This window comes from Aquarana catesbeiana, linkage group LG04, assembly GCF_042186555.1.
Source record: "Aquarana catesbeiana isolate 2022-GZ linkage group LG04, ASM4218655v1, whole genome shotgun sequence".
NCBI lineage: Eukaryota > Metazoa > Chordata > Amphibia > Anura > Ranidae > Aquarana > Aquarana catesbeiana.
Window position 1 is genome coordinate 511754331 of NC_133327.1, and position 25845 is coordinate 511780175.

Sequence of the window (25845 nt, forward strand, 5' to 3'; positions counted from 1 at the left end):
TTTCCTTGGGGTGTCTACTTTCCAAAATGGGGTCATTTGGGGGGGGGGGGGGGGGGCAGTCATAAATTAAAGGCTGTGTAAATTCCAGAAAATGTACCCTAGTTTGTAGGCGCTATAACTTTTGCGCAAACCAATAAATATACACTTATTGACTTTTTCTTACCAAAGACATGTGGCCCAATACATTTTGGCCTAAATGTATGACTAAAATTGAGTTTATTGGATTTTTTTTATAACAAAAAGTAAAAAATATTTTTTTTTCAAAATTTTCGGTCTTTTTCCGTTTATAGCGCAAAAAATAAAAAAACGGCAGAGGTGATCAAATACCATAAAAAAAGCTCTATTTGTGGGAAGAAAAGGACGCAAATTTTGTTTGGGTACAGCACTGCATGACCACGCAATCCTTGCGGGGCTGAAGTGGTTAATATACTTTTTGCAGCAATTTGTGTTTTTTTTTTTTAAATCTGCCCAACAACAAAGTGGCCGAAAAAAGGCATTAAAAAATGCAAAAACACAAATCGCAGCAAAATCACGTGCGCAAAAAAACAAAAACGCACAGCAAAAAGCACTGCAGAAACAGATCAAAAGCAAACTGCATAGGTGTATACCGAGCCTTATGCTGGCCACACAGATCAATTTTCAGACAAGAATATTCATACGAAAAATCTTTGTACATTCGCTGAATGAAAGAATGTTGTTTGAAATTTTCACTTTCTTTTAACATTCTGTTTTAAAATGAATGTTATTTCTGAACGAAAACCACATACAGGGTCTAAAAATTTCTTTGACCAAGAAGTTTTCTATTTCTAAATTTTCCCGTCACTGTGGTTGAAAACAAACGTTGATTTGACCTCACTAACAATTGGAAAATTGAACGAACATTCTTAAAATGAATTTTTTTTTTGAAGGAAGACATTGTTTTTGTATGGCCAGCATATAATATATTACAGTTCTGTTTGAAAATCTGCAAAACAGTCTAACTTTTTTTTATTTGAAAAAATTTTAATCTCTGAGTCTGATATTTACTAGATTCAACCTCTAACGGTATATACAGCATATCTCTTCTGTCCATTATTCTCAGAGTGGATTAAAGATTTTACTCCCTAACCATACAGTTGGTTATTTACATTTACCACTGCATCTAGAGATATTTAAGAATAAATTGCCTTTTTTTATACTTTACATATTAACTAAATTATACACCACACTTTTCTTTAAGGTTAGTAACCGATTAATCGAAACAATCGGCCAACTAGGGCTGCAACTAACTATTATTTTCATAATCGATTTGTTGGCCGATTATTGTTTCGATTAATCGGTTAATGACCTTAAAAAAAAAAAAAAAGAGTGGTGTATAATTTATAAGAAAGGGTTTCCGCGCTCACGGACTCAGGTTTGCAGCCTCCCCTTAGACACACCCCCTGGGGGTGAGTTATATTGGTAGAAAAATTAAGGATAGGGGTAAGTGGCGCTACCTATATTGGGGTGCCTAATTGAATTTATTACTCTGTGCTAATATGTGCAAATCAAGAAAAAAACACTCAGCAGGGAAACCTTTAGTTAGTGAGTGTGCTCCTGAAAAATAATAAATAAATGGACCGTGCTAGTGTATATAAGCCAAAAAGATGCTCATTTTTCAGACTTTTATTTATTTACATTTTGTATTATGTCTATAACATATGGTGAACTAATCTAAGATCTTTAACACCTCTCATCACATCTATCTCTGGATTCTGGATGGGAGAGGGGTTCAATAGGTGTTCTGGATTTATATGAGTTATCACTTTGTACGTATTGATCAATGATTTTTTGTTACCACACCACTTGCAGGCGGGATTCCTATTGGTTAGATTCCTCTTCATGCAATAGGTGGGGGTGTGTGTTATATATCTGATTCTATTATACATTGCACTGGTTTGGAAGTTAACAACACCTCAGTTATATATATGAGCATCTTTTTGGCTTATATACACTAGCACGGTCCATTTATTTATTTATTATTTTTCAGGAGCACACTCACTAACTAAAGGTTTCCCTGCTGAGTGTTTTTTTTCTTGGTGTATAATTTAGTTAATATGTAGTTTTAAAAAAAAGGCAATTTATTCCTAAATATCTCTATGCAGTGGTAAATATAAATAACTATATGGTTAGGGAGCAAAATATCTAATCCACTCTGAGAATAACAGACAGAAGAGATATACTGTGAATACTTTTAGAGGAGATATATATACTGTATATACTATTAGAAGAGTTATACTGTATATACTATTAAAGGGTGAATCTGGTTAATAACATCAGATTCAGAAATCAAATTTTTTTATTTAAAAAACAATGTCTTCCTTCAAAAAAAAAAATGTCATTTTAACCACTTGACGACCGCCTCACGCCGATGTACGTCGGCAAGGTGGCACGGACAGGCAAAATCACGTACAGGGTACGTGATTTGCCTTCCGCGGGTGGGGGGTCCGATCGGTCCCCCCCCCCCGATGCCCGAGGCGGTCGCCATTTGTTCCCGGGCGATGAGAGGTGAGGGGGAGGCCATCCATTGTTGGCCACCCCCTCCCGATCGCTCCCGGCGAATGAAAATGCTTCCTTTCCCTCTGTAATGTAAACAGAGGGAAAGGAAGTGATGTAATCTCTCCTCGAGCGGTCTTTTCGTCGCCGCGCCGAGGAGAGAAGACATCCAAGTAAGTCTGCACAACACTACACATTCAGTAGAACACGCCAGGCACACTTGTCACCCCCGATCACCCCCCGATCACCCCCCTGTACCCCCTGTCACTCTGACACCAATAGCATTTTTTTTTTTTTTTGCATTGGTGTCAGTTTGTGTCAGTTAGAAGTGTTAGGGCAGTTAGGTTAGCCCCCTTTAGGTCTAGGGTACCCCCCCTTAGGTCCAGGGTACCCCCCTAACCCCCCCTAATAAAAGTTAACCCCTTGATTACCCCCCGTCACCAGTGTCGCTAAGCGATCGTTTTTCTGATCGCTGTATTAGTGACACAGGTGACGCTAGTTAGGGAGGTAAGTATATAGGTTCGCTGTCAGTGTTTTATAGCGACAGGGACCCCCATATACTACCTGCTAAAGGTTTTAACCCCCTGATTGCCCCCTAGTTAACCCTTTCACCAGCGATCACCGTATAAGTGTTACGGGTGACGCTGGTTAGCTAGTTTGTTTTTTGTAGTTTATTACAGTTTATTATAGTTTTAGGGCACCCGCCGTTTATTACCCTATAAAGGTTTAACCCCCTAATTGCCCGGCGGTGATAGAAGTTAAGTTTTTAGGATCAGATAAGGTCTGCGTCGCCCCAGGCAGCGTCAGGTTAGCGCCAGTACCGCTAAAACCCACGCACGCAGCATACACCTCCCTTAGTGCTATAGTATCTGAACGGATCAATATCTGATCCGATCAGATCTATACTCCCCAGCAGTTTAGGGTTCCCTGAAACGCAGTGTTAGCGGGATCAGCCCAGATACCTGCTAGCACCTGCGTTTTGCTCCTCGGCCCAGCCCTGCCCAGCCCACCCAAGTGCAGTATCGATCGATTACTGACACTTACAAAACACTAAGCACACATAACTGCAGCGGTCGCAGAGTCAGGCCTGATCCCTGCGATCGCTAACAGTTTTTTGGTAGCGTTTTGATACAGTCGCCAACAGTCAGGAGCTTTTTTGCCTGTGAGTCTCACTAGTGTACCCCTAAATTTAGAGGCCAAAATGGCAAATCCAAGGTACACTAGTGAAGAGGCCTACAGGATTCTGAGCATGACAGATAGTGAAGAGGAAGTCACTCATCTGTCAAGTTCAGGCTCAGAATACGAACCTGTAGAGGACAGCGGCTCCATGACAGATAGCTCTGACGACAGAGTTGTGGTCCCTGCTAGAGTCAGGCGTACCAGACCCCGAACTTATGCTGTCCTTAAAGTGCAAGAACCGCAGGGCTCTCGTATGGAGCAGAGCAGTACTAGCGCCGCTATTCCTTCTGGTGAACTGGCAAGCACCAGCGGCCTAGTACACCCTGGTCGTACATCCAGCACTGCAGTATCACGTGGTGACGTGGCGAGTCCCATAAGTGCAGTTCAAGCTGGCGAGGTGGCAAGCAGTAGTAGTGTCCCGCTGCCACCAAGAAGACAAAGACAGGCCCGTCGTGCCCATAGTGCCCTTCCTGCTGCATTGGCCAATCCGAATTGGGAACCTTCCACTTCTGCAGCACCCGTACTTCCCCCTTTCACTGGCCAACCCGGAATTCAGGTGGAAACAGTTGACTTTATGCCACTGGATTTTTATTCACTGTTTTTCACCGAAGATCTCTATAGATCTATTGTGGACCAAAGCAATTTGTACGCTGGTCAACACATCGCCGCTAATCCCCAGTCCTCCCTTGCCAGAGATTGGAGACCAATTACGGTCTCCGAATTTAAGACCTTTCTGGGCCTTTCCCTCCTCATGGGGTTGAATAAAAAGAGTAAGTTGCGGTCATATTGGTCCACTGACCCAATTTACCATTCACCCTTGTTCTCTGCTTCCATGACCAGGGCACGATACGAGCAGATTTTGCGGTTCATGCACTTCAACGACAATGAACTCTGTCGTCCTCGTGGAGACCCTGCATACGATCGGCTCTACAAAATTCGGCCCCTCGTAAACCACTTCAACCAACGTTTTGCAGACTTGTTTACCCCCCATCAAGTTGTCTGCGTTGATGAGTCCCTGATTAAGTTTTCTGGCCGCTTGTCATTCAAACAGTACCTTCCCAGCAAGCGTGCCAGATACGGGGTCAAGATGTATAAGCTCTGTGACAGGGCCACAGGCTATACATGTAGATTTATGGTTTACGAGGGAAGAGATAGTCACGTAGAGCCGACAAACTGCCCTGACTACATAGGAAGCGCTGGCAAGATAGTGTGGGACTTGGTGTCACCCTTATTCGGAAAGGGGTACCACTTGTACGTGGACAATTATTATACGAGCGTGCCACTTTTTAGTCACTTGTTTGATCAGCAGATTGGAGCATGTGGCACCGTGCGACCTAATCGCCGGGGCTTTCCCCAGCGGCTTGTAGATTCCCGTCTTAGGCTGGGGGAGAGAGCCTGCTTGAAGTATAATTTGCTCGCTATGAAGTGGAGGGATAAGAAGAATGTTTTCGTTCTCACCTCCCTTCATGCAGACACGATGACCCAAATTTCTACGGCGACTGGTGTTGTGGAGAAACCCCTCTGTGTCCACGAATACAACCTTAATATGGGAGGGGTGGACCTCAACGACCAGTTGTTGGCGCCGTACTTAGTTGCCCGTAAGGCCAGACGCTGGTACAAAAAAGTGTCTGTATACTTATTTCAATTGGCTTTGCTGAATGCTCATGTGCTATACAGAGCTTCAGGACAGACTGGATCCTTCCTTAAATTCCAGGAAGAGATCGTCAGAGCCCTTCTGTTTCCAGACGGTGCTCTACCTCACCTTCCCCAACCAAATGCAGTAAGCCGGCTGCATGAGCAGCATTTTATTTATGCCATCCCCAGTACCCCTACCCAACGAGCCCCCCAAAAAAGATGTCGTGTCTGCAGCAAGCGCGGATTTAGGCGTGACACCCGGACTTATTGTCCCTCCTGTCCTGGCAATCCTGGTCTTTGCATGGGTGAATGCTTTGAACGCTACCATACATTAGTTGAGTATTAGCGTAGGGTTCAGCACCGCACAGACTAGGCACACTAACACAGGGTCTCCCAAGATGCCATTGCATTTTGAGAGACCCAAACCTGGAACAAAAGTTACAAAGGTTAAAAGTTACTAAAAAAAAGTGTAAAAAAAAAAAATAAAAAAAAATTAAAAAAAATAAAAACACAAAAAAAAATATAAAATAAAAAAACCAAAAATAGTTGTTTTATTGTTCTCTCTCTCTCTATTCTCTCTCTATTGTTCTTCTCTTTTTTACTCTATTCTATTCTGCAATGTTTTATTGTTATTATGTTTTACCATGTTTCCTTTTCAGATTTTTCATACTTTACCGTTTACTGTGTTTTGTTGGTAACCATTTTATTGTTTTCAGGTACGCCATTCAGTTGCAGCGCGGATTTATTTATCTTGACAGCAACAGCGTTTGCTCCCACGATATATAAAGCCGTGACTCCAACGCTGTCGGAGGTGATTTCACCACCACAGTTACATACTTCAGCATATATGCCGAAGCGTGGGGGCAGAAGTGGGTGGAGGAGCGATTTGCTCCTGCCTTTTGCGGGAGGATGCCCCCATGCTTCGGCATATATATATTTTAGGCACAGGTTGCGTTAAATGTTTTATTTTTTACTATTTTTTTTTTTGTATTTGCTTTGCAGGTATGGTAAGTCTTACTGTTATACTGTAATGTTGCTTTGTTTTATTGTTAACCATCATTTGCTTAGCAGGTACGCCATTCAGTTGCAGCGCAGATTTATTTATCTTGACAGCAACAGCATTTGCTCCCACGATATATAAAGCCGTGACTCCAACGCTGTCGGAGGTGATTTCACCACCACAGTTACATACTTCAGCATATATGCCGAAGCGTGGGGGCAGCAGTGGGTGGAGGAGCAATTTGCTCCTGCCTTTTGCGGGAGGATGCCCCCATGCTTCGGCATATATAAATGGTGCATGTATGCCCATCATTAGAAGTGGGTGGATGAAGGGAGGTATTCTAATGGTGGGCATACCCACCGATCAATATCTTTTTTTCGTTCAGCCCACAGGCTGCATGAAAAAAAAGTTTACAATATATGCCTAACAAGGACCAGCAACGTACTGGTATGTTGCTGGACTTTGAGTGGTTATACCAGAATGATGCCTGCAGGTTTAGGTATCATCTTGGTATCATTCTTTTCAGCCAGCGGTCGGCTTTCATGTAAAAGCAATCCTAGCGGCTAATTAGCCTCTAGACTGCTTTTGCAAGCAGTGGGAGGGAATGCCCCCCCTCCCCCACCGTCTTCCATGTTTTTCTCTGGCTTTCCTGTCCCAACAGGGAACCTGAAAATGCAGACGGTGATTCAGCCAGCTGACCATAGAGCTGATCAGAGACCAGAATGGCTCCAAACATCTCTATGGCCTAAGAAACCGGAAGCTACGAGCATTTCATGACTTAGATTTCGCCGAATGTAAACAGCGCCATTGGGAAATTGGGAAAGCATTTTATCACACCGATCTTGGTGTGGTCAGATGCTTTGAGGGCAGAGGAGAGATCTAGGGTCTAATAGAGCCCAATTTTTTAAAAAAAGAGTACCTGTCACTACCTATTGCTATCATAGGGGATATTTACATTCCCTGAGATAACAATAAAATTAATTAAAAAAAAATAAAAATGAAAGGAACAGTTTAAAAATAAGATAAAAAAGCAAAAAAATAATAAAGAAAAAAAAAAAAAAAAAAAAAAAAAAAAGCACCCCTGTCCCCCCCTGCTCTCGCGCAAAGGCGAACGCAAGCGTCGGTCTGGCGTCAAATGTAAACAGCAATTGCACCATGCATGTGAGGTATCACCGCGAAGGACAGAACGAGGGCAGTAATTTTAGCAGTAGACCTCCTCTGTAAATCTAAAGTGGTAACCTGTAAAGGCTTTTAAAGGCTTTTAAAAATGTATTTATTTTGTCGCCGCTGCGCGTTTGTGCGCAATTTTAAAACATGTCATGTTTGGTATCCATGTACTCGGCCTAAGATCATCTTTTTTATTTCATCAAACATTTGGGCAATATAGTGTGTTTTAGTGCATTAAAATTTTAAAAAGTGTGTTTTTTCCCCAAAAAATGCGTTTGAAAAATCGCTGCGCAAATACTGTGTGAAAAAAAAATATGAAACACCCACCATTTTAATCTGTAGGGCATTTGCTTTAAAAAAAATATATAATGTTTGGCGGTTCAAAGTAATTTTCTTGCAAAAAAAAATTATTTTTTTCATGTAATCAAAAAGTGTCAGAAAGGGCTTTGTCTTCAAGTGGTTAGAAGAGTGGGTGATGTGTGACATAAGCTTCTAAATGTTGTGCATAAAATGCCAGGACAGTTCAAACCCCCCCCAAATGACCCCATTTTGGAAAGTAGACACCCCAAGCTATTTGCTGAGAGGCATGTCGAGTCCATGGAATATTTTATATTGTGACACAAGTTGCGGGAAAGAGACAAATCTTTTTTTTTTTTTTTTTTTTTCGCACAAAGATGTCACTAAATGATATATTGCTCAAACATGCCATGGGAATATGTGAAATTATACCCCAAAATACATTCTGTTGCTTCTCCTGAGTATGGGGATACCACATGTGTGGGACTTTTTGGGAGCCTAGCCGCGCACGGGACCCCGAAAACCAAGCCCCGCCTTCAGGCTTTCTAAGGGCGTAAATTTTTGATTTCACTCTTCACTGCCTAGCACAGTTTCGGAGGCCATGGAATGCCCAGATGGCACAAACCCCCCCCAAATGACCCCATTTTGGAAAGTAGACACCCCAAGCTATTTGCTGAGAGGTATAGTGAGTATTTTGCAGACCTCACTTTTTGTCACAAACTTTCGAAAATTGAAAAAAGAAAAAAAAAATACATTTTTCTTGTCTTTCTTCATTTTCAAAAACAAATGAGAGCTGCAAAATACTCACCATGCCTCTCAGCAAATAGCTTGGGGTGTCTACTTTCCAAAATGGGGTCATTTGGGGGGGGGTTTTGCCATCTTGGCATTTTATGGCCTTCAAAACTGTGATAGGTAGTGAGGAGTGGAATCACAACTTAACGCCCTTAGAAATCCTGAAGCCGGTGCTTGGTTTTCGGGGCCCCGTATGAGGCTAGGCTCCCAAAAAGTCCCACACATGTGGTATCCCCATACTCAGGAGAAGCAGCAGAATATATTTTGGGGTGTAATTCCACATATGCCCATGGCATGTTTGAGCAATATATCATTTAGTGACAACTTTGTGCAAAAAAAAAAAAAAATTGTCACTTTCCCGCAACTTGTGTCAAAAAATAAAATATTCCATGGACTCAACATGCCTCTCAGCAAATAGTTTGGGGTGTCTACTTTCCAAAATGGGGTCATTTGGGGGGGTTTTGTGCCATCTTGGCATTTTATGGCCTTCAAAACTGTGATAGGTAGTGAGGAGTCAAATCACAACATTATGCCCTTAGAAATCCTGAAGGCGGTGCTTGGTTTTCGGGGCCCCGTATGCGGCTAGGCTCCCAAAAAGTCCCACACATGTGGTATCCCCATACTCAGGAGAAGCAGCTAAATGTATTTTGGGGTGCAATTCCACATATGCCCATGGCCTGTGTGAGAAATATATCATTTAGTGACAACTTTGTGCAAAAAAAAAAAAAATTGTCACTTTCCCGCAACTTGTGTCAAAAAAGAAAGTATTCCATGGACTCAACATGCCTCTCAGCAAATAGCTTGGAGTGTCTACTTTCCAAAATGGGGTCATTTGGGGGGGTTTTGTGCCATCTGGGCATTTTATGGCCTTCAAAACTGTGATAGGTAGTGAGGAATGAAATAAAAAATTTATGCCCTTAGAAATCCTGAAGGCGGTGATTGGTTTTCGGGGCCCCGTACGCGGCTAGGCTCCCAAAAAGTCCTAAACATGTGGTATCCCCATACTCAGGAGAAGCAGCAGAATGTATTTTGGGGTGTAATTCCACATATGCCCATGGCATGTTTGAGCAATATATCATTTAGTGACAACTTTTTGTAAATATTTTTTTTTTTTTTTTTTTTTGTCATTATTCAATCACTTGGGACAAAAAAAATAAATATTCAATGGGTTCTACATGCCTCTCAGCAATTTCCTTGGGGTGTCTACTTTCCAAAATGGGGTCATTTGGGGGGGTTTTGTACTGCCCTGCCATTTTAGCACCTCATGAAATGACATAGGCAGTCATAAACTAAAAGCTGTGTAAATTCCAGAAAATGTACCCTAGTTTGTAGACGCTATAACTTTTGCGCAAACCAATAAATATACGCTTATTAACTTTTTTTTTACCAAAGACATGTGGCCGAATAAATTTTGGCCTAAATGTATGACTAAAATTGAGTTTATTGGATTTTTTTTATAACAAAAAGTAGAAAATATCATTTTTTTTCAAAATTTTCGGTCTTTTTCCGTTTATAGCGCAAAAAATAAAAACGGCAGAGGTGATCAAATACCATCAAAAGAAAGCTCTATTTGTGGGAAGAAAAGGACGCAAATTTCGTTTGGGTACAGCATTGCATGACCGCGCAATTAGCAGTTAAAGCGACGCAGTGCCAAATTGGAAAAAGACCTCTGGTCCTTAGGCAGCATAATGGTCCGGGGCTCAAGTGGTTAAGAAAGTTCGTTCGATTTTCTGATAGTAAGGCCCCTTTCACACTGGGGCGGTTTGCAGGCGTTATTGCGCTAAAAATACCGCCTGCAAACCGCCCCTAAACAGCCTCCGCTGTTTGTTCAGTGTGAAAGCCTGAGGGCTTTCACACTGAATCGGTGCGCTGACAGGACGGTAAAAAAAAGTCCTGCGAGCCGCATCTTTGGAGCGGTGAAGGAGCGGTGTAGTCACCGCTCCTGCCCATTGAAATCAATGGGACAGCGCGGCTATACCGCGGCTACAGCCGCGCTGTACGAGTGGTTTTAACCCTTTTTCGGCTGCCAGCAGGGGGTTAAAGCCGCACCGCTAGCGGCCGAATACCGTGGTAAAACAGCGCTAAAAATAGCGCTGTTTTACCGCCAATGCCCCCTACCGCCCCAGTGTGAAAGGGGCCTTAGTGGGGTCAAATCGACGTTCATTTTCAACCACAGTTAAGGGAAAATTTAGAAATAGAAAACTTCTTGGTCAAAGGAATTTTCAGAAAGTCTATGTGGTTTTCGTTCAGAAATGACATTAACTTTAAAAACAGAATGTTAAAAATAAGTGACAATTTCAAACATTCTTTCATTCAGTGAATGTACAAAGATTTTTCGTCTGAATATTCTCGCCTGAAAATTGATCCGTGTGACCAGCATATAGCTCGGTTCATACCTATGCAGTTTGCTTTTGATCTGTTTCTGCAGTGCTTTTTGCTGTGCGTTTTGATTTTTGCACACATGATTTTGCTTTGATTTGCGTTTTTGCATTTTTTTTTGGCCAATTTGTTGTTGGGCAGTTTAAAAAAAAAACACAAATACAAATTGCTGCAAAAACGCATTACATGCTTTTCTGCAGCTTCTCCATTAAAGTATATTGAACCAAAAAAGCATCGTTTTGCGTTAAAAAAAAGTCCCTGACCCTTTCCAAATACGCAGCGGTTGAAAAAAGCATAGATGTGAATCCCATAGGAAACCATGTAAATGAACTGTAGTGCGTTTCTGCAAAAAGCACCAAAAAAAACAGTTGTGAACCAGGTCTAAGACGTTTAGTAACATAATGGGGTTAAAAAAAAAAAAAAAAACCCTAAAATTAGCCCTTTATAGTACAAAAAAAAGAAGATAATCGCTACTGTAAGGGGTTCCTTTTTTACTGTAGAACTGTGAAAGTAATATTTACAGTAGCGAATATTCTTTTTGTACTATAAAAGGCTAATTTTAGTTTTTTTAAACTCCATTATGTTAATGGCCGATTAATCGATTATGAAAATAGTAATCGCTTAATTTCATAATCGATTAGTTGTCGATTAATCGATTAGTTGTTTCAGCCCTACGGCCAACTAATCGATGAAAATAATCGTTACTTGCAGCCCTAGAATGAACTATAAGGCACTCATTAGGGTCCTCACAGTTCATTCAGAACTACCATTAATCAGCAGCGGTAGCCAACGGTAGTTGCAGTTAATTCGTTTACAGGAAACGGAATCAGTGATGCGGCCCTGTGGGCAGAGCCCTGCACAGTCAGGCTTCTTTTAAATTGTATCAGCAGGTGCAGGGAGTAGATTCCCCATCCACTCACTCTGAAAGGGGGAATAGGGGAACTAGCAGCAGGAGCTGGAACATGTTACATACTCAATATATGTGGGTCAGTGACTGAGTCACTGAGTGAGCTTCTGCCATGGCTCTACAGTAGGAAGGAGAACTATGTAGCTAATGAGGTGTGAATAGCGCTATGAAAGAGAACTAAGGGAGGGAAAGTCACAGACCCCAATAACCCTCAAAACCCCAGTGTAGTTGCAGGTAGGAATGGTTTCCAAAGTTATACAGAGTAAGAGACCTTGTGTTTCAGCCTGGCAGGCTATTTTATGGGTAGATCGACAATGGGTCACACCAGGGGCCCTGCCTTTGTTCTTGCCATGAAACTATGCTCTGTGGCTAAGAACTGAAGGTCTGGAAAGTGCCTCAATGCAGAGCTCAGAGTCCAAAAAGAACTCACCAGGCTGATCTTCGCCATAACCATAGTTTCTTCTCATAGCGAGTGTGTTCAGAGTTGATTGCAGCTAAGGCAGTTCCACAGCTCAGGACCTGAAGGACACTGTGGCTACAAAAGTACAATAAAGTCTATAAAGCACCATTGGAAGAGTCCAGCACCCTGGTGTTCCATTCCAGGCTAAACCTAAAGCTCTGTGCTCTTCAGTCCAGCAGGATCTGGGTACCGCCTCCAAAACATTGCTGAGGATCAGTGATAGCTGCTATGAAGAGACAAGATCAAGCAGCTTGGTTTGAAATTATAGTTCTTGACTGAGATTACCATAGAAAAAAAAATATGTGGTATACAATATCTTGATTGAACAGGAAAAGACTGTAGAAAAAAAAATTGAGATTTTCCACAGCAGAGCTTAGAAAAAAGTATCCATCCGGCTAAAACATTATCAAAAAACAGAGGCATGACAGTCAGAGGCAGGGGTTATGCGTGGACTGGCTTAACTGCTTTTTGCTTGCAAGACCTTGAAAATACTACACAGCAGGTGTTTCTAAGCTGTTAAACAACTAAAACTGTAGTCTGTTGAGGATTTTTTAGAATTATTCCACAGTACAACCAGAGGCGCGTGGTGGCTTGTTTTAAAGTTCTTGTATGCTTTAACAACTTCATTACCCGGCTATAGTAATATGACGTCCGCAGGAAGGATCTCCCATCCTGGGCGGGCGTCATATGACGTCCTGGGCTTCCCAGCCGTCTAGGCGGCACGCGCGCCCACCGCGCTGCTCGGGACCCGGTGCACGTGCCCGCAATGTCTGCTGGGCACCCGCGATTGCCTATGAACACAGGACCGTGGTTCTGTGTGCGTAAACACACAGATCTACGTCCTGTCAGGTGAGAGACCGATGGTGTGTTCCCAGTACAGAGGAACACCGATTGGTCTCCTCACCTTGTGAGTCTCCACCCCCTACAGTTAAAATCACTCCCTAGGAAACATAATTAACCCATCGATCAACCCCTAGTGTTAACCCTTTCTCTGCCAGTCACATTTACAGAGTAATTTACACAGTAATCAGTGCAATTTTATAGCACTGATTACTGTATAAATGTGAATGGTCCCAAAAATGTGTCAAAAGTGTCCGATATGTCCGTCGCGATGTCACAGTCGCAAAAAAAAAAAAAAAACGCAGATCGCCGCCATTACTAGTAAACTAAAAATAAATAAAAATGCCATAAATCTATCCCGTATTTTGTAGACGCTATAACTTTTGCGCAAACCAATCAATATACGCTTATTGCGTTTTTTTTTACCAAAAATATTTAGAAGAATACATATCGGCCTAATCTGAGGAAAAAAAAAAAATTTATTTTTTTAAAACTATTGGGATATGTATTATAGCAAAAAGTAAAAAATATTATGTTTTTTTCAAAATTGTCACTTTTGTTTATAGTGCAAAAACTTGCACAGGACCCTTTTTTTGGTCTGCACCAAAATCGGATCGCATGGGTGTTGCACACTGTACAAATTGACATCTAGCACTGCGATATGCGAACTGAAATGAGGGTGTTATTAACTTTGTATTGACACTCTCAGCAGTTCGCATAGGGCAGTGTGAACTGCTTGCAAGAGGAATGCGATGTGGGAACGTGCACTGGGTTTGCAGGGTTCCTGCATCGCTGCAGTGTGAACCGAGCCTAACAGTTAAGGGTCACCAAGACCCCTCACCATTCTATTGAAAACTAGGGAAAAAAAAAACAAAAAGACTTCAACTTTGCATACACTTTAAATTTATATACTTTTAAAACATGGACTTAAGCAACTAGATAGTATGAGCAAGTTCTTTAAAACCATTTTAACAGTAGCAAAGCTGGGCCAAGAACATTGGTAAAAACATGTCTAGCTCTCTCTCCCAGTTAGCAGAAGCAGACAGCATGCTGCAGAGCCTGACAGCTCCCAGTGTGGCCCCTTCCTCTTGCAGACTGAATTCAGCTGTGCAGAGGGATTCTAGGCTGACAAGACAAGCTTGGATAGGATTCAAAACTGTATTAAAAGATATTTTATATCTGCCTGCAATTCTCTTTAATGGAACATTAAATAAACTATGATTTACAAAGTGCAAAAAAGCCAAAGATCAAAATTATATTTCTTTAAAAGGGAAAATACATTTATATAAATAAACCATATATAAAAAGGAAAATGTGCTTTTAATCTATTAAGGAGAAAATGTCCATTTACCTGTCTTCCCATATATCCACATGCCATATAAGTTAAAATTGGCTGCAGCATCACTTGAACTGTACTAGCCTTCTTGCTAAGAGTTGTTAAAATGGTGAAGAGCCCATCTCCAACTGAAATGGCATCTAGCCCTCCATGAAAGTTTTCATGTTTGGTTAAATGCAAACCACTTGCACCTGAAAAAAAAAAAAAAAAAAACAACATCTGATACCAGTATGAAAATATGCTTATAGTTAAAGCCAAAATGTATTTCTTGATTTTTGAAAATGGTGGAGAAAGTCAGAACCCTTGACAATGCTTGAAGACATTTTTCACTATGGACTATTTCAGTAACGCATGTCATCAGGGCATGAAGTGAGGGAAAAATTATCCAATTGTTGACAAGGACAGCAAAAAAAACAAAAAAAAAACCAAAAAACAGACATATGTTCTAAACCTACATATCGCTATTTATTTGGACTGGAGTTGGAATGTAACAATACTTTGGTGATAAGACAAGTATAAAAACACAAGGATTGGGTGTATTCTTTTTGGCGTCAAAGCTACTGAACTGTCCAAGGGAGGGGGAGCCAAATGCTCCCTTGCTCAAGCTTCAAGTCAATTACACAGACTTAAATTATTCATGAGCCTCTAAATGAACAATGCTATAGCTAAATGGTTGGTTAAAACTGTTCACAGAAGATACAAAATTAAAATAACTACAACACTTGGAAAGCCTATGCCTTCATAACATTAAAACATTAAGGCAGGTTTGAACACTTTATCTGATTGCTAGTTCATAGAAAGTACTGTGTCACAAAAGGATATTCTTTTGAGAAGCATAAAGCACGGAAACATTGAGGACCTCAATAACTTACTTATTATTACTTACTACACAAGTGCAACAAGCAAACAGATATTAATTTGGTTTACAATGAGGCCAATATACTTACCAATAATCATGGCCATTGCACTGCTGTTACACTGACCAAGGGCTGAGAGGATCTGGCTCATGATTTGCTGGTTGGCTAGCACCAAATCTGCCACATATGTGGTAGTGCTTTGTATAGTAGAAGAGTTACTGCTCGAGTCTTTTCCTCCATAGACTTTCTCCTCATCAGAAACGCTGTCTGTTGTGCTGCTCACGACAGGTGCGCGAGCGCTGAACTCTTTGTTGCTTGACAGTGGCAGCTGAACCAATATATTAACCAGTTTTAACAAGTCAAACATCAGCTGATCTCTCGTCATTTCTCCACAAACTGCTTTGGCATCACCAGGTCGAATGATATTTGCAAAAAGGCCTCCAAAACAAGCCCTAGCCCCAACAGAGCTGTCAGATCCACTCCGGGACACAACTTTGTCAGAACAGGTGATATAGTGATGAACAAGAAAGGTAACAGATTCAATGACTGCTGAGATAGTGCTAACAGAGACCACCTCAAAATTCTGTTCCAGAGTGAATTCTAGGAGTTTCACCTGAGCATCCAGTGGTCCTTGTCCAGTCTGAAAAGCACCTCTACAAGAGGAAAAAAAACAAATGATTTGTATATTCTAGTAAATATTACAGAAAAACAGAAACTCATATTAAAATCAAATCAAGCTTAGTAACAAATACCTTTCTGTTGAAAGTATGTGTACGAGCTTTAACAAAAATTCACTAAACATCTGAGGACTGGTAGCTGAGAGGTGAACTTGTAATCGTGTCAAAAACTCCTGCATTGCCTGAGTAGCTGTAGGTCCAACCTGCATGAGAAAAAAGGCTTTTTTTTTTTTCAATATTATGGTACAAGATGTGGCTTACAGCAGCTGGGGAATATCAGCAGCAATGAAAGGCAAACCGAGAAAAAAAAAAAAATACAAAAAAAAAAGTAAAAGAAAAAATATATAAAAACAGTTATAAGAATATAAACAATATATATAAAAAACTGCATTACAGAAGCTAAAGTACACTATAAATATCACCTGGGGACTGTGCTGGTTGGTCCCATGAGGGTTTGTTCCTGAGAGGAATTTCACAAGGACATGGAGGAGATTTGGATCGGATACCAGTAACTGGGCAGTATTTTCCTGAGCTCCAATAGTGCTGCTGGGTCCAGCTAATGCACAGAGGAACATATTTATTTATAAACAAACATCTATGCTAAGACCTCGGAGTTACTGTAGAAATGCAATACACTTAGCCATTCAAATCACAGTATGTAAAATGTAAATATACTCATTAGAAATGAACTGAGACAAGAAAGTCTGGGAATATAAACAAAACATATTTCAAAAAAACAATGGTAAATCTTGGGTAAGGTACATTACAGGATATGCAAGTGGTTTTAAAATGTGCATGCCCAGACTACGGACAGTAGGGTAATGACATTAACAAGCAGTTAAAAAGTTTTCAAACAATTCATTAGGCTCCATTCACACCTGTGCATTTGGTAAATGCATGCAAAACTGCTAATTTTTGCACTAATAACAAGTGTTGCGTTTGCGGTGCCATTCATTGTTAATAGCACCCAAAATGCGGCAAACAGATATTTGTTTTGACACGTGCAAAAACACGTGGTAAAAAATGTGCAAAACTGAATGCGTGAAAAAAAAAAGTTCATGAGCTATTTTGCAGCATGTGTAGGGCAGGCATTAAAATAAGCTGCCTTATGTGCGTCACAACAAAAAACATACATAAAAAGTGTTTGTAAAATTCTAGATGTGAATGAGGCCTAACTGACCTTTGTAACACCTCAACGTTAGCTGCAGCATCAGGAGCCGCTCCTGATGAAGATATCACGTCGAAACACGTAGTGCAGAGCCTCTATGGAATTACATCATCCCACACAGCCTGTCTGCTCACAGCCAGGTTTTATAGCTGGAGCCGACAGAGCTCTAGAGGTTTATGAGCCGTGACTCAGTGTCGGCTTAGACACTACCAAATATAAGTACGTTACATTTGTTTTGGCACTACACTACATTGTCAAACGTATGGACCTTGCTTTGTCTACTGGTGTGGAGTCCTGTTGGAACAGGAAGGGGCCATCCCCAAACTGTTCCTACAAAGTTGGGAGCATGAAATTGTCTTGGTACGCCGACACCTTCGCTGCTCTTTGGGAAAAATGGTCAAACATTCGCATAGACACACTCCAAAACCTTGTGGACAGCCTACCCAGAAGAGTTGAACTGGTATAGCTGCAAAGGGTGGGCCAACTCAATATTGAACACTACGGACAAAGCCTGAGATGCCATTAAAGGTCATGTGCATGTAAAGGCAAGTGTCCCAATACTTTTGACAATATAGCGTTTAAAGTGGTTGTAAAGTCAGAAGGTTTTATATCTTAATGCATTCTATGCATCAAAATAAAAAAATCTTCTCTGTGCAGCAGCTGCCACAGCACCCCCTAATGCTTACCTGAGCTCTCTTTCCAGCAATGTCCACGAGTGCCTTAGCCATCTGGGACTCTCCTCCTGATTGGCTGATTTTTACCGCAGTGGGAGCCAATCAGGACATTGAGGGGGCGGGCCCAAACAGGAGCTCAGTGTCTGAATGGACACAGGGAGCTGTGCCTCGGCTCGGGTGACCCCATTGCAAGCTGCTTGCTGTGGGGGCACTAGACAAGAGGGAGGAGCCAGGAGAGCTGAAGAGAGTCCCGAGAAGAGGAGGATCTAGGCTGCCCTGTGCAAATCCACTTCACAGAACAGGTATGTATGACATGTTTGTAATTTTTAGAGAAAAAAAAAATTATATACTAGACTTTACAATCAGTAAGGATTTTACACTATTTTGGCGCTCTCTCTGTTATGTATGGCTGCTGATGGATATAAGAGTGTACTGGCGTAACTCCTCCTTTGCTGGGGATGTTTAACCCTTTTGACTACTGGAAAGAATAATTTGGCTGGAATTTTGGGGACTGGATACATGGTACAGTAGTTTAGTTGTGCACAGAATGCCAAGAATGGCTTATTTATGATCCATAAGTGAGTAACCTGTTTTTTTCAAGGTGGTGGACAATAGGTATGGAGAGTGCACTGCGAAGATCATATATCAGTTTTTGCACAGAACACTTTGGCACTTTATTGGTGAACTGACATTTTGTATTTATATATATATATATATATATATATATATATATATATATATATATATATATATATATATATATATATATATATATATATATATCTCTATCACATTTGACCTTTTTAATGAACTTTGTGGGTGATTCACTAGATTCATTTCACTGATGAACTTGATGGTTTTTGCATTAATTTTCTCATAAAATTTATAGCACATATTTATAGTTATGAATTTCACATTGTTATTTATGTATTTTTGATAGAGTTTATATCTTTATTTTGTGCAGTCACATTTTTTCACATCATTCAACCTGCTGGTGTCATTGCACAAATTAGCAGCTCCTCATGCAGCCCTAGCTTGACTTTTGAAACAGGATGTCACTGCTCTAATCCATGTGGAAAAAGGGTTCCAGGAGGTTCTATTTCAACCAATTCAAAATCCCAAAGACAAAGGGGGCCTCCGCCCAATCCTGACTCGCAAGGTCCTAAATATCTTCATTCTCAAAATTAAACATGGAATCTACCAGGTCTGCCATAGCTTCCCTCCATCGGGGAGACTTTTTTTACCAATAGATTTTGATATTTCAATACAGTAACAATTAAAAAAAAAAAAAAGAAAAATAAGATAAACAGAACAGTTACACAGTGACGTTAGCAAGCTGCGATAAAAGGTGTTATACCAAACAGTGCAGGGGAACATTGCAACAAACGTATATGCTAAATCTGTAAGTTATTAATTTCGAGTATGTTTCCACATTCCATCCCGGCAGATGGAAGTACTAGCAAGCAGTAGTTCAACGGGCCCGGGTCCCCTCGGACACCCCCCCTGGGAGCAATCTATGTCCGAGAGAGGGCACGGCCCCTTCATCTCGGGTTATGAGTTGGGTATACATACTCAGGGAGAAGGTATCAATTCAGTGTTTGTGTACCAGGAGATCCAAGACGACCAGTGGTCGAGGGAGATGTGGAGTAGTCCTAAAGAGGACGCCATCATCCGCTCATATGTGCAGTGTAGGTAAGTTAAGTCTATTACTTCAGCTATTGTGGGAAGAGTTTTGTCCTTCCATTTTCTGGCGATTGTTAGTCTCACTGCTAGAAGTGAACGATTGTGTGTTGCAAATTAGGGGGAAATCTATCTATCCCTAGAGATAGAATTGCCAATGCTGGGTTCGGTGGGACCTGTTGTTGGACAATGTCGGAGATGGTGTTAAAGACTTACGTCCAGTATAAGAGAAGTTTAGGGCAACTTCATAGAACATGTAGGTGGTCACCTCGTGTACCGCAATGTCTCCAGCAACTATCGGAGAGTTGGGGGTTGAATCCGGACAATGTGGCAGGGGTGTAGTGCCATCATAGGGTTATTTTAACCGATAGTTCCCATAGTGTGGAGCAACTCAAGGCTTTTTGGGTGATTTTACATGCTTTGTGCCACTGAAGTGGTGTGAAAGATTGTTGTAAATCTGTTTCCCATTTAATGTGAGATGGAGATTTAACGAAAGTGTGTTTCTGTTGGAAGATGTTATAAAACAATGCGATTCCCTTTCGTAATGGTGTAGGAGATGTCAGGAAGGACCATGCTGAAGTGTGAATGGTTTGGAAGATGTCTGGTATGTTGTGTAGACAATGTTTGATTTGTAAGTATTGGTAGAAGTCTGTTTGAGGTATGTTGAATTCTTTCTGGATGGAAGAAAAGGTTTTGAAAAGAGCTATTAGAGTATAGATTGTGTAGATATTTTATGCCTTTTTTGTTCCAGGAGGTGAGGGATATTTGGTCTATGATGAAGTTCAGTACAGTTATGGGAATCTCCACATTTGTGTTTGGCACGCTCCTATGTTTTGTGGGTCAGTAGGCTTAGCCAGGTTTTAATGGACACTTTCATTGTTGGGGGTAAGTAGGATGGAGTCCTTGCTCCCAAATTGAGCACTGAAAAGCCATAGTTTTGTTGGACCACAGGTGCTGTAAGTCGACTCAATAGAGCCCCAAATTGCTGTTGGTGAGAGAAGAAACCATTCCTTTAACTGGGTCAGTATAGAGGCCGAAAAGTAATCTTGGAAGTCTAGATATCCCACTCCACCATACATCCTAGGTTTAATAAGTTTGGAATGTGAGCACCTGGATTTCTTTCTGATCCAAACAAATCGTGATAATAAGGCTTGGAGGGATTTTAAAAAGCTGGCAGATAGAGGGATAGGGAGAGTTCTGAATAGGTAAAGGATTTGTGGGAGTTGTATCATTTTGAACGCAGCTAGTCTGCCCCACCAGGAGATGTCATGTTTGGCCATAATGTGAAGGTCAGCTTGAATTTTGGCTCGCAAGGGTAGGTAGTTCTGTGAAAATAGAGATTTTGTGGATCTTGTGAGGTGATACCTAGACAGGGTATACTGGTATCTGTCCAAGCGTATGGGAATTGCTGTTGTAGAAGGTTTCGTAATACAGCATCCATTCCTAAATCAAGTATGTGAGATTTTGTTGGGTTTGCTTTGTAATAGGAGACATTTTCGAACCAGGTTAATAGTTTTTGGACCTCTGAAAGGAATAATGATGGATTGGTTAGCATTAGTATGACATCATCCGCAAATATGCTTATTTTGTGAACGTGATTTCCTATGGTAATGCCTGTTATTTTGGTGTTGGGCCAAATGTGCTCAGCCAGGGGCTCCATTACTATATTAAAAATTAGGGGCGATAGAGGGCAACCTTGCCTCGTTCCGTTTGTTATTTGGAATAGGGTGGATAGGAGATTGGATGTATATACCCATGCCGATGGATTAGTGTAAAGGGCTAGTATGGCCTGGAGGATGCGTCCCCCGAAGCCGAATTTTCAGAGTACCATGGGATAGGTAAGTCCAGTTTACTCTGTCGAACGCCTTCTCTGCATCCAAGGATAGAAGCAGAGAAGGCATTCCAGTTGAGTTTATGTGGTGGATATTAGTTAATCTCCTGGTTGCATCTGAGGTCTGGCGACCTTTAGTGAATCCTGTTTGGTCCTTGTGTATTAGACAGGGGAGGATATCTATAAGTCTATTTGCCAACAGTTTGGCGTATAATTTGAGATCTAGGTTCAGCAGTGATATGGGGCGGAAGTTCTAGAGAGTGTTGGGTTCCTTACATCGGGGAGACTTTATGACTCTTTGGTAGGGATTAGCCGAACACCCCCCAGTTTGGTTCGCACCAGAACATGCAAACACCGTTAATGTCTATGAGACAAGAACGTGAAAAATCAAGTGTTCACTTTAAAGGCTTATATGCAAGTTATTGCCATAAAAAGTGTTTGGGGACCTGGGTACTGCCACAGAGGACATGTAACAATGCAAAAAAAAAAGTTTTAAAATGGCCATTTTTTCATGAGCAGTGATTTTAATAATGTTTAAAGTGAAATAAAAATGAAATATTCCTTTAATTATCATGCCCGGGAAGGGAGGGGGTCCCCTTAGTCTGCCAGTAAAGTAGCGCATCTTTCCCATGTTTATAACAATACCGCAGAAAAATAACATTTCTAAAATGGAAAAAATGTCATTCAAAACTGCTCGTGGCTGTATTGCCTAACCCCGGCAATATACATATTAAAAAAAAAAAAAAAAAAAAAAAAAAAATCAGAATGGGTTTCCTCCCCCCCAGTCCACATCAGGCCTTCGGGTCTGCTAAAGATATTAAGGGGAACTCCACGGCAGAATTTAAAAAAAATATGGCGCGAGGGTAGTGTCCCCCCTCCAAAATCCATACAAGGCCCTTATCAGAGCATGCAACCTGGCAGGACACGGGAAAGGGGGTGGGGGGGGGCGCCGATGACAAGAGCGCTTCTTTTTTAACCACTTGCCGGCCCTGTCACACAGATATACTACGGCACAGTGGCTCTCCTGGGCGAAATCCCATAGGGTACATCCTACCCTTTTTCGGCCACCAGAGGGCGCATGCCCGCTGCGCGTGGTTGGCCAGAACGATCACTGCCGGCCACAGGGATTTGAGTGTGTAAACACACAAATCCCTGTGCTGTAAGAGAAGAGGAGCCATATCATTTGTTCCTACTAAGTAGGAAAAATGCTATGACTCCTCTCCTAGTCAATCCTATCCCCATGCAGTCAGAACACAGTGAGGGAACACACAATTAACCCCTTGATCTCCCCCTAGTGTTAACCCCTTCCCTGCCAGTTACATTTACACAGTAATCAATACATTTTGATAGCACTAATCGCTGTACAAGTGCCAATGAGCCCAAAAAAGTGTCAAAAGTCTCCGATCTGTCTGTTGCAATGTCGCACTACTGCTAAAAATCGCAGATCACCGCCATTACTAGTAAAAAAAAAAAATTAATAATAAAAATGCAATAAATCTTTCCTATAGTTTGCAGACACTATAACTTTTGCGCAAATCAATATACGCTTATTGCGATTTTTTTTACCAAAACTATGCAGAAGAATATATGTTGGCCTAAATTGATGAAGAAATTTGTTTTTTAAAAAATGTTTTGGGGATATTTCTTATAGCAAAAAGTAATATATATATATTTTTTTCAAAATTGCAGCTCTTTTTTGTTTATAGCGCAAAAAATAATAACCGCAGAGGTGATCAGATACCACCAAAAGAAAGCTCTGTGGGGGAAAAAAAAAAAAAAAAAAAGACGCAAATTTAGTTTGGGTACAGCGAATGACCGCGCAATTGTCAGTTAAAGCGGAGCTAAATTGTAAAAAGTGCTCTGGTCAGGAAGGGGGTAAAATCTTCCGAGGCTGAAATAGTTAATAAAGGACTTATAGGGGGCCGGGATCTGGGGGCTTCCAGATTACGAAAGCACCCTCCCCATGTTGAGGCCATGTGGCCTGGTAGGAGGGGGGCACGCTCTCGTCAGGAGGGGGGGTGCGCTCTCGTCCCGGCGCCCCCCACCTACTTCCTGCGGCCTGCCAGGTTGCATGCTCGGATAGGGGTCTGGTATGGCTTTGGGGGGTGGAACTCTTTTTTTTTATTATTTAATTCTATTATAGGGTTCCCCTTAACCACTTCAATACACTATATTATATATTAACAAAGAGAAAATTCCCCTAATGGTGGACATTAAAAGGCACATGTAGAGAAGCCTAGGGAGAGTATATAATATATAAACAGTAGTTTATTCATTTCAAAACATAATAAAAACGTCAATAAACAATACAGCAAACATTGTAAGGAATGCAACTCATGCACTTATATACAGATAAGAAGTTGGTACCAATGTACTTGCAACTGACGCGTTTCAGAGTTACTTAACCTCCTTCCTCGGGGGTGGACATAGGTTTACAGAGATTTCTAAATTAAAGACAATGTATTGACAAAAGGATGGTAAGCATATGAGTATACAGAACCATAAGGACATACATACTATACTTTTCATTTTATTTACACTTACATTGGCACTGTGTAAGCTGACTTAGCATTCCAGAACGATTAAAAACGAAGGCACCGACACTGTGTCTATCCAACGTATTCCTGATTGTGGTAGATAGAGGTTAATTAACGTACTCAAAGTGTTGTTACTTCATGCATAGCGATGAAGAATTTGTTATGTATAGATGTAAATGAGTAGTTTGATTCCTCAAAAATTGAAGAAAGGCCCAAAGATGGAGGGCATAAAAGGGTTTAAAACCTGAAGCTCCACTGAGGCCGAAGGCGGATCCTGCAAAATGTAATTGCCGATCGTTGGTCACGGACTATAAATGAACAAGATTGGATGAAAAAATATCTTTAAAATAGTAAAGGTAAACCATACCCGATAAGGCTACCGTAGATGGTTCAAGAGGGTACGTAGAAGGTAACTGATAGAGCTTGATATGTCTTGGGTGGCTAAGAATAGTGATGGAAAAAAAGGAGGGGGTATGGGAGTACCATTAATTGGGTGAGTGATCTTCAACTAGGTATTACTAACAGTTTAGAGCATAGAAATGTATCAGTATCTGAGAAGCTGATGAGGTTTTGATAGAACTAAGCTATGTATATTGATACATTTCTATGCTCTAAACTATTTTTTTTTCATCACTATTCTTAGCCATCCAAGACATATCAAGCCTATATCAGTTACCTTCTACGTACCCCCTTGAACCATCAACGGTAGCCTTATCAGGTATGGTTTACCTTTACTATTTAAAGATATTTTTTCATCCAATCTTGTTCATTTATAGTCCGTGACCAACGATCTACCATTACATATCTACATCATTACATTTTGCAGGATCCGCCTTCGGCCACAGTGGAGCTTCAGGTTTTAAACCCTTTTATGCCCTCCATCTTTGGGCCTTTCTTCAATTTTTGAGGAATCAAACTACTTATTTACATATATACGTAACAAATTCTTCATCGCTATGCATAAAGTAACAACACTTTTAATACGTTAATTAACCTCTATCTACCACAATCAGGAATACGTTGGATAGACAGACAGTGTCAATGTATACTCATATGCTTACCATCCTTTTGTCAATACATTGTCTTTAATTTAGAAATCTCTGTAAACCTATATCCGCCCCCGAGGAAGGAGGCTAAGTAACTCCGAAACGCGTTGGGTGCAAGTACATTGGTACCAACATCTTATCTGTGTATAAGTGCATGAGTTGCATTCCTTACAATGTTTGCTATATTGTTTGACGTTTTTATTATGTTTTGAAATGAATAAACTACTGTTTATTATATATACTCTCCTCACGCTTCTCTACATGCGCCTTTAAAGTCCACCATTAGGGGAATTTTCTCTTTGTTTGTTGTTATATTTTAGGATGTGGCACAATCTTGCAGTTAATTGCCGACCTATAACATATGCTATATTATATATTGTACACTGCACTATATACACTGTACTGTACTATATACTGTGAACTGCATTATATATACTAGACGGTTTGCACTATAAACTCTGCAGAAAAATTGGGCCTTAGGTGTTGGTGGTGCCAGAACACTAACTCCTCACAGTTACACTTGTTGGGAGCAGGAATGGGCCCTGCTGTTAAATATTTCAAAAATTGTAATTACATGCCCCTGTTAAACAGGGGCAGAAAAATGGGGCCTTGGGTGTTGGCGGTGCCCTAAACCTAAAATATTGTTGGAAAACAGCATCAAGATTTGGGAGGAATGGGATGAGCAGCATAGGCAGTCTTTAAGGGATCCCAGATCCATAGCAAATTCGAACAGTTACATCGGCATCAGGTGCTTGATAGCTGCTGACCCAGGAATGATTCATTTTTATAAATGTGAGCCTATTGACAGAGTCTGTGGACAGGCAAACTCTTTGATCCATTACAAACCCTCCAGCAGCACTGAATGTGCG

General features: G+C 41.0%; 1 protein-coding gene across 5 annotated transcripts in view; it reads right to left on the reverse strand.

The window, feature by feature from the left end:
• Window positions 1–25845, reverse strand: part of BIRC6 (baculoviral IAP repeat containing 6) — a 709573-nt gene that overhangs the window by 334243 nt on the left and 349485 nt on the right. For all 5 annotated transcript variants that reach the window (XM_073627731.1, XM_073627734.1, XM_073627732.1 and 2 more), the window contains exons 44-47: window positions 16463–16596; window positions 16116–16243; window positions 15454–16016; window positions 14522–14697 (exon numbers count right to left, since the gene is read on the reverse strand). In XM_073627731.1, coding sequence (XP_073483832.1) covers window positions 14522–14697; window positions 15454–16016; window positions 16116–16243; window positions 16463–16596 — 1001 coding nt within the window. The remainder of the gene's footprint in view (window positions 1–14521; window positions 14698–15453; window positions 16017–16115; window positions 16244–16462; window positions 16597–25845) is intronic.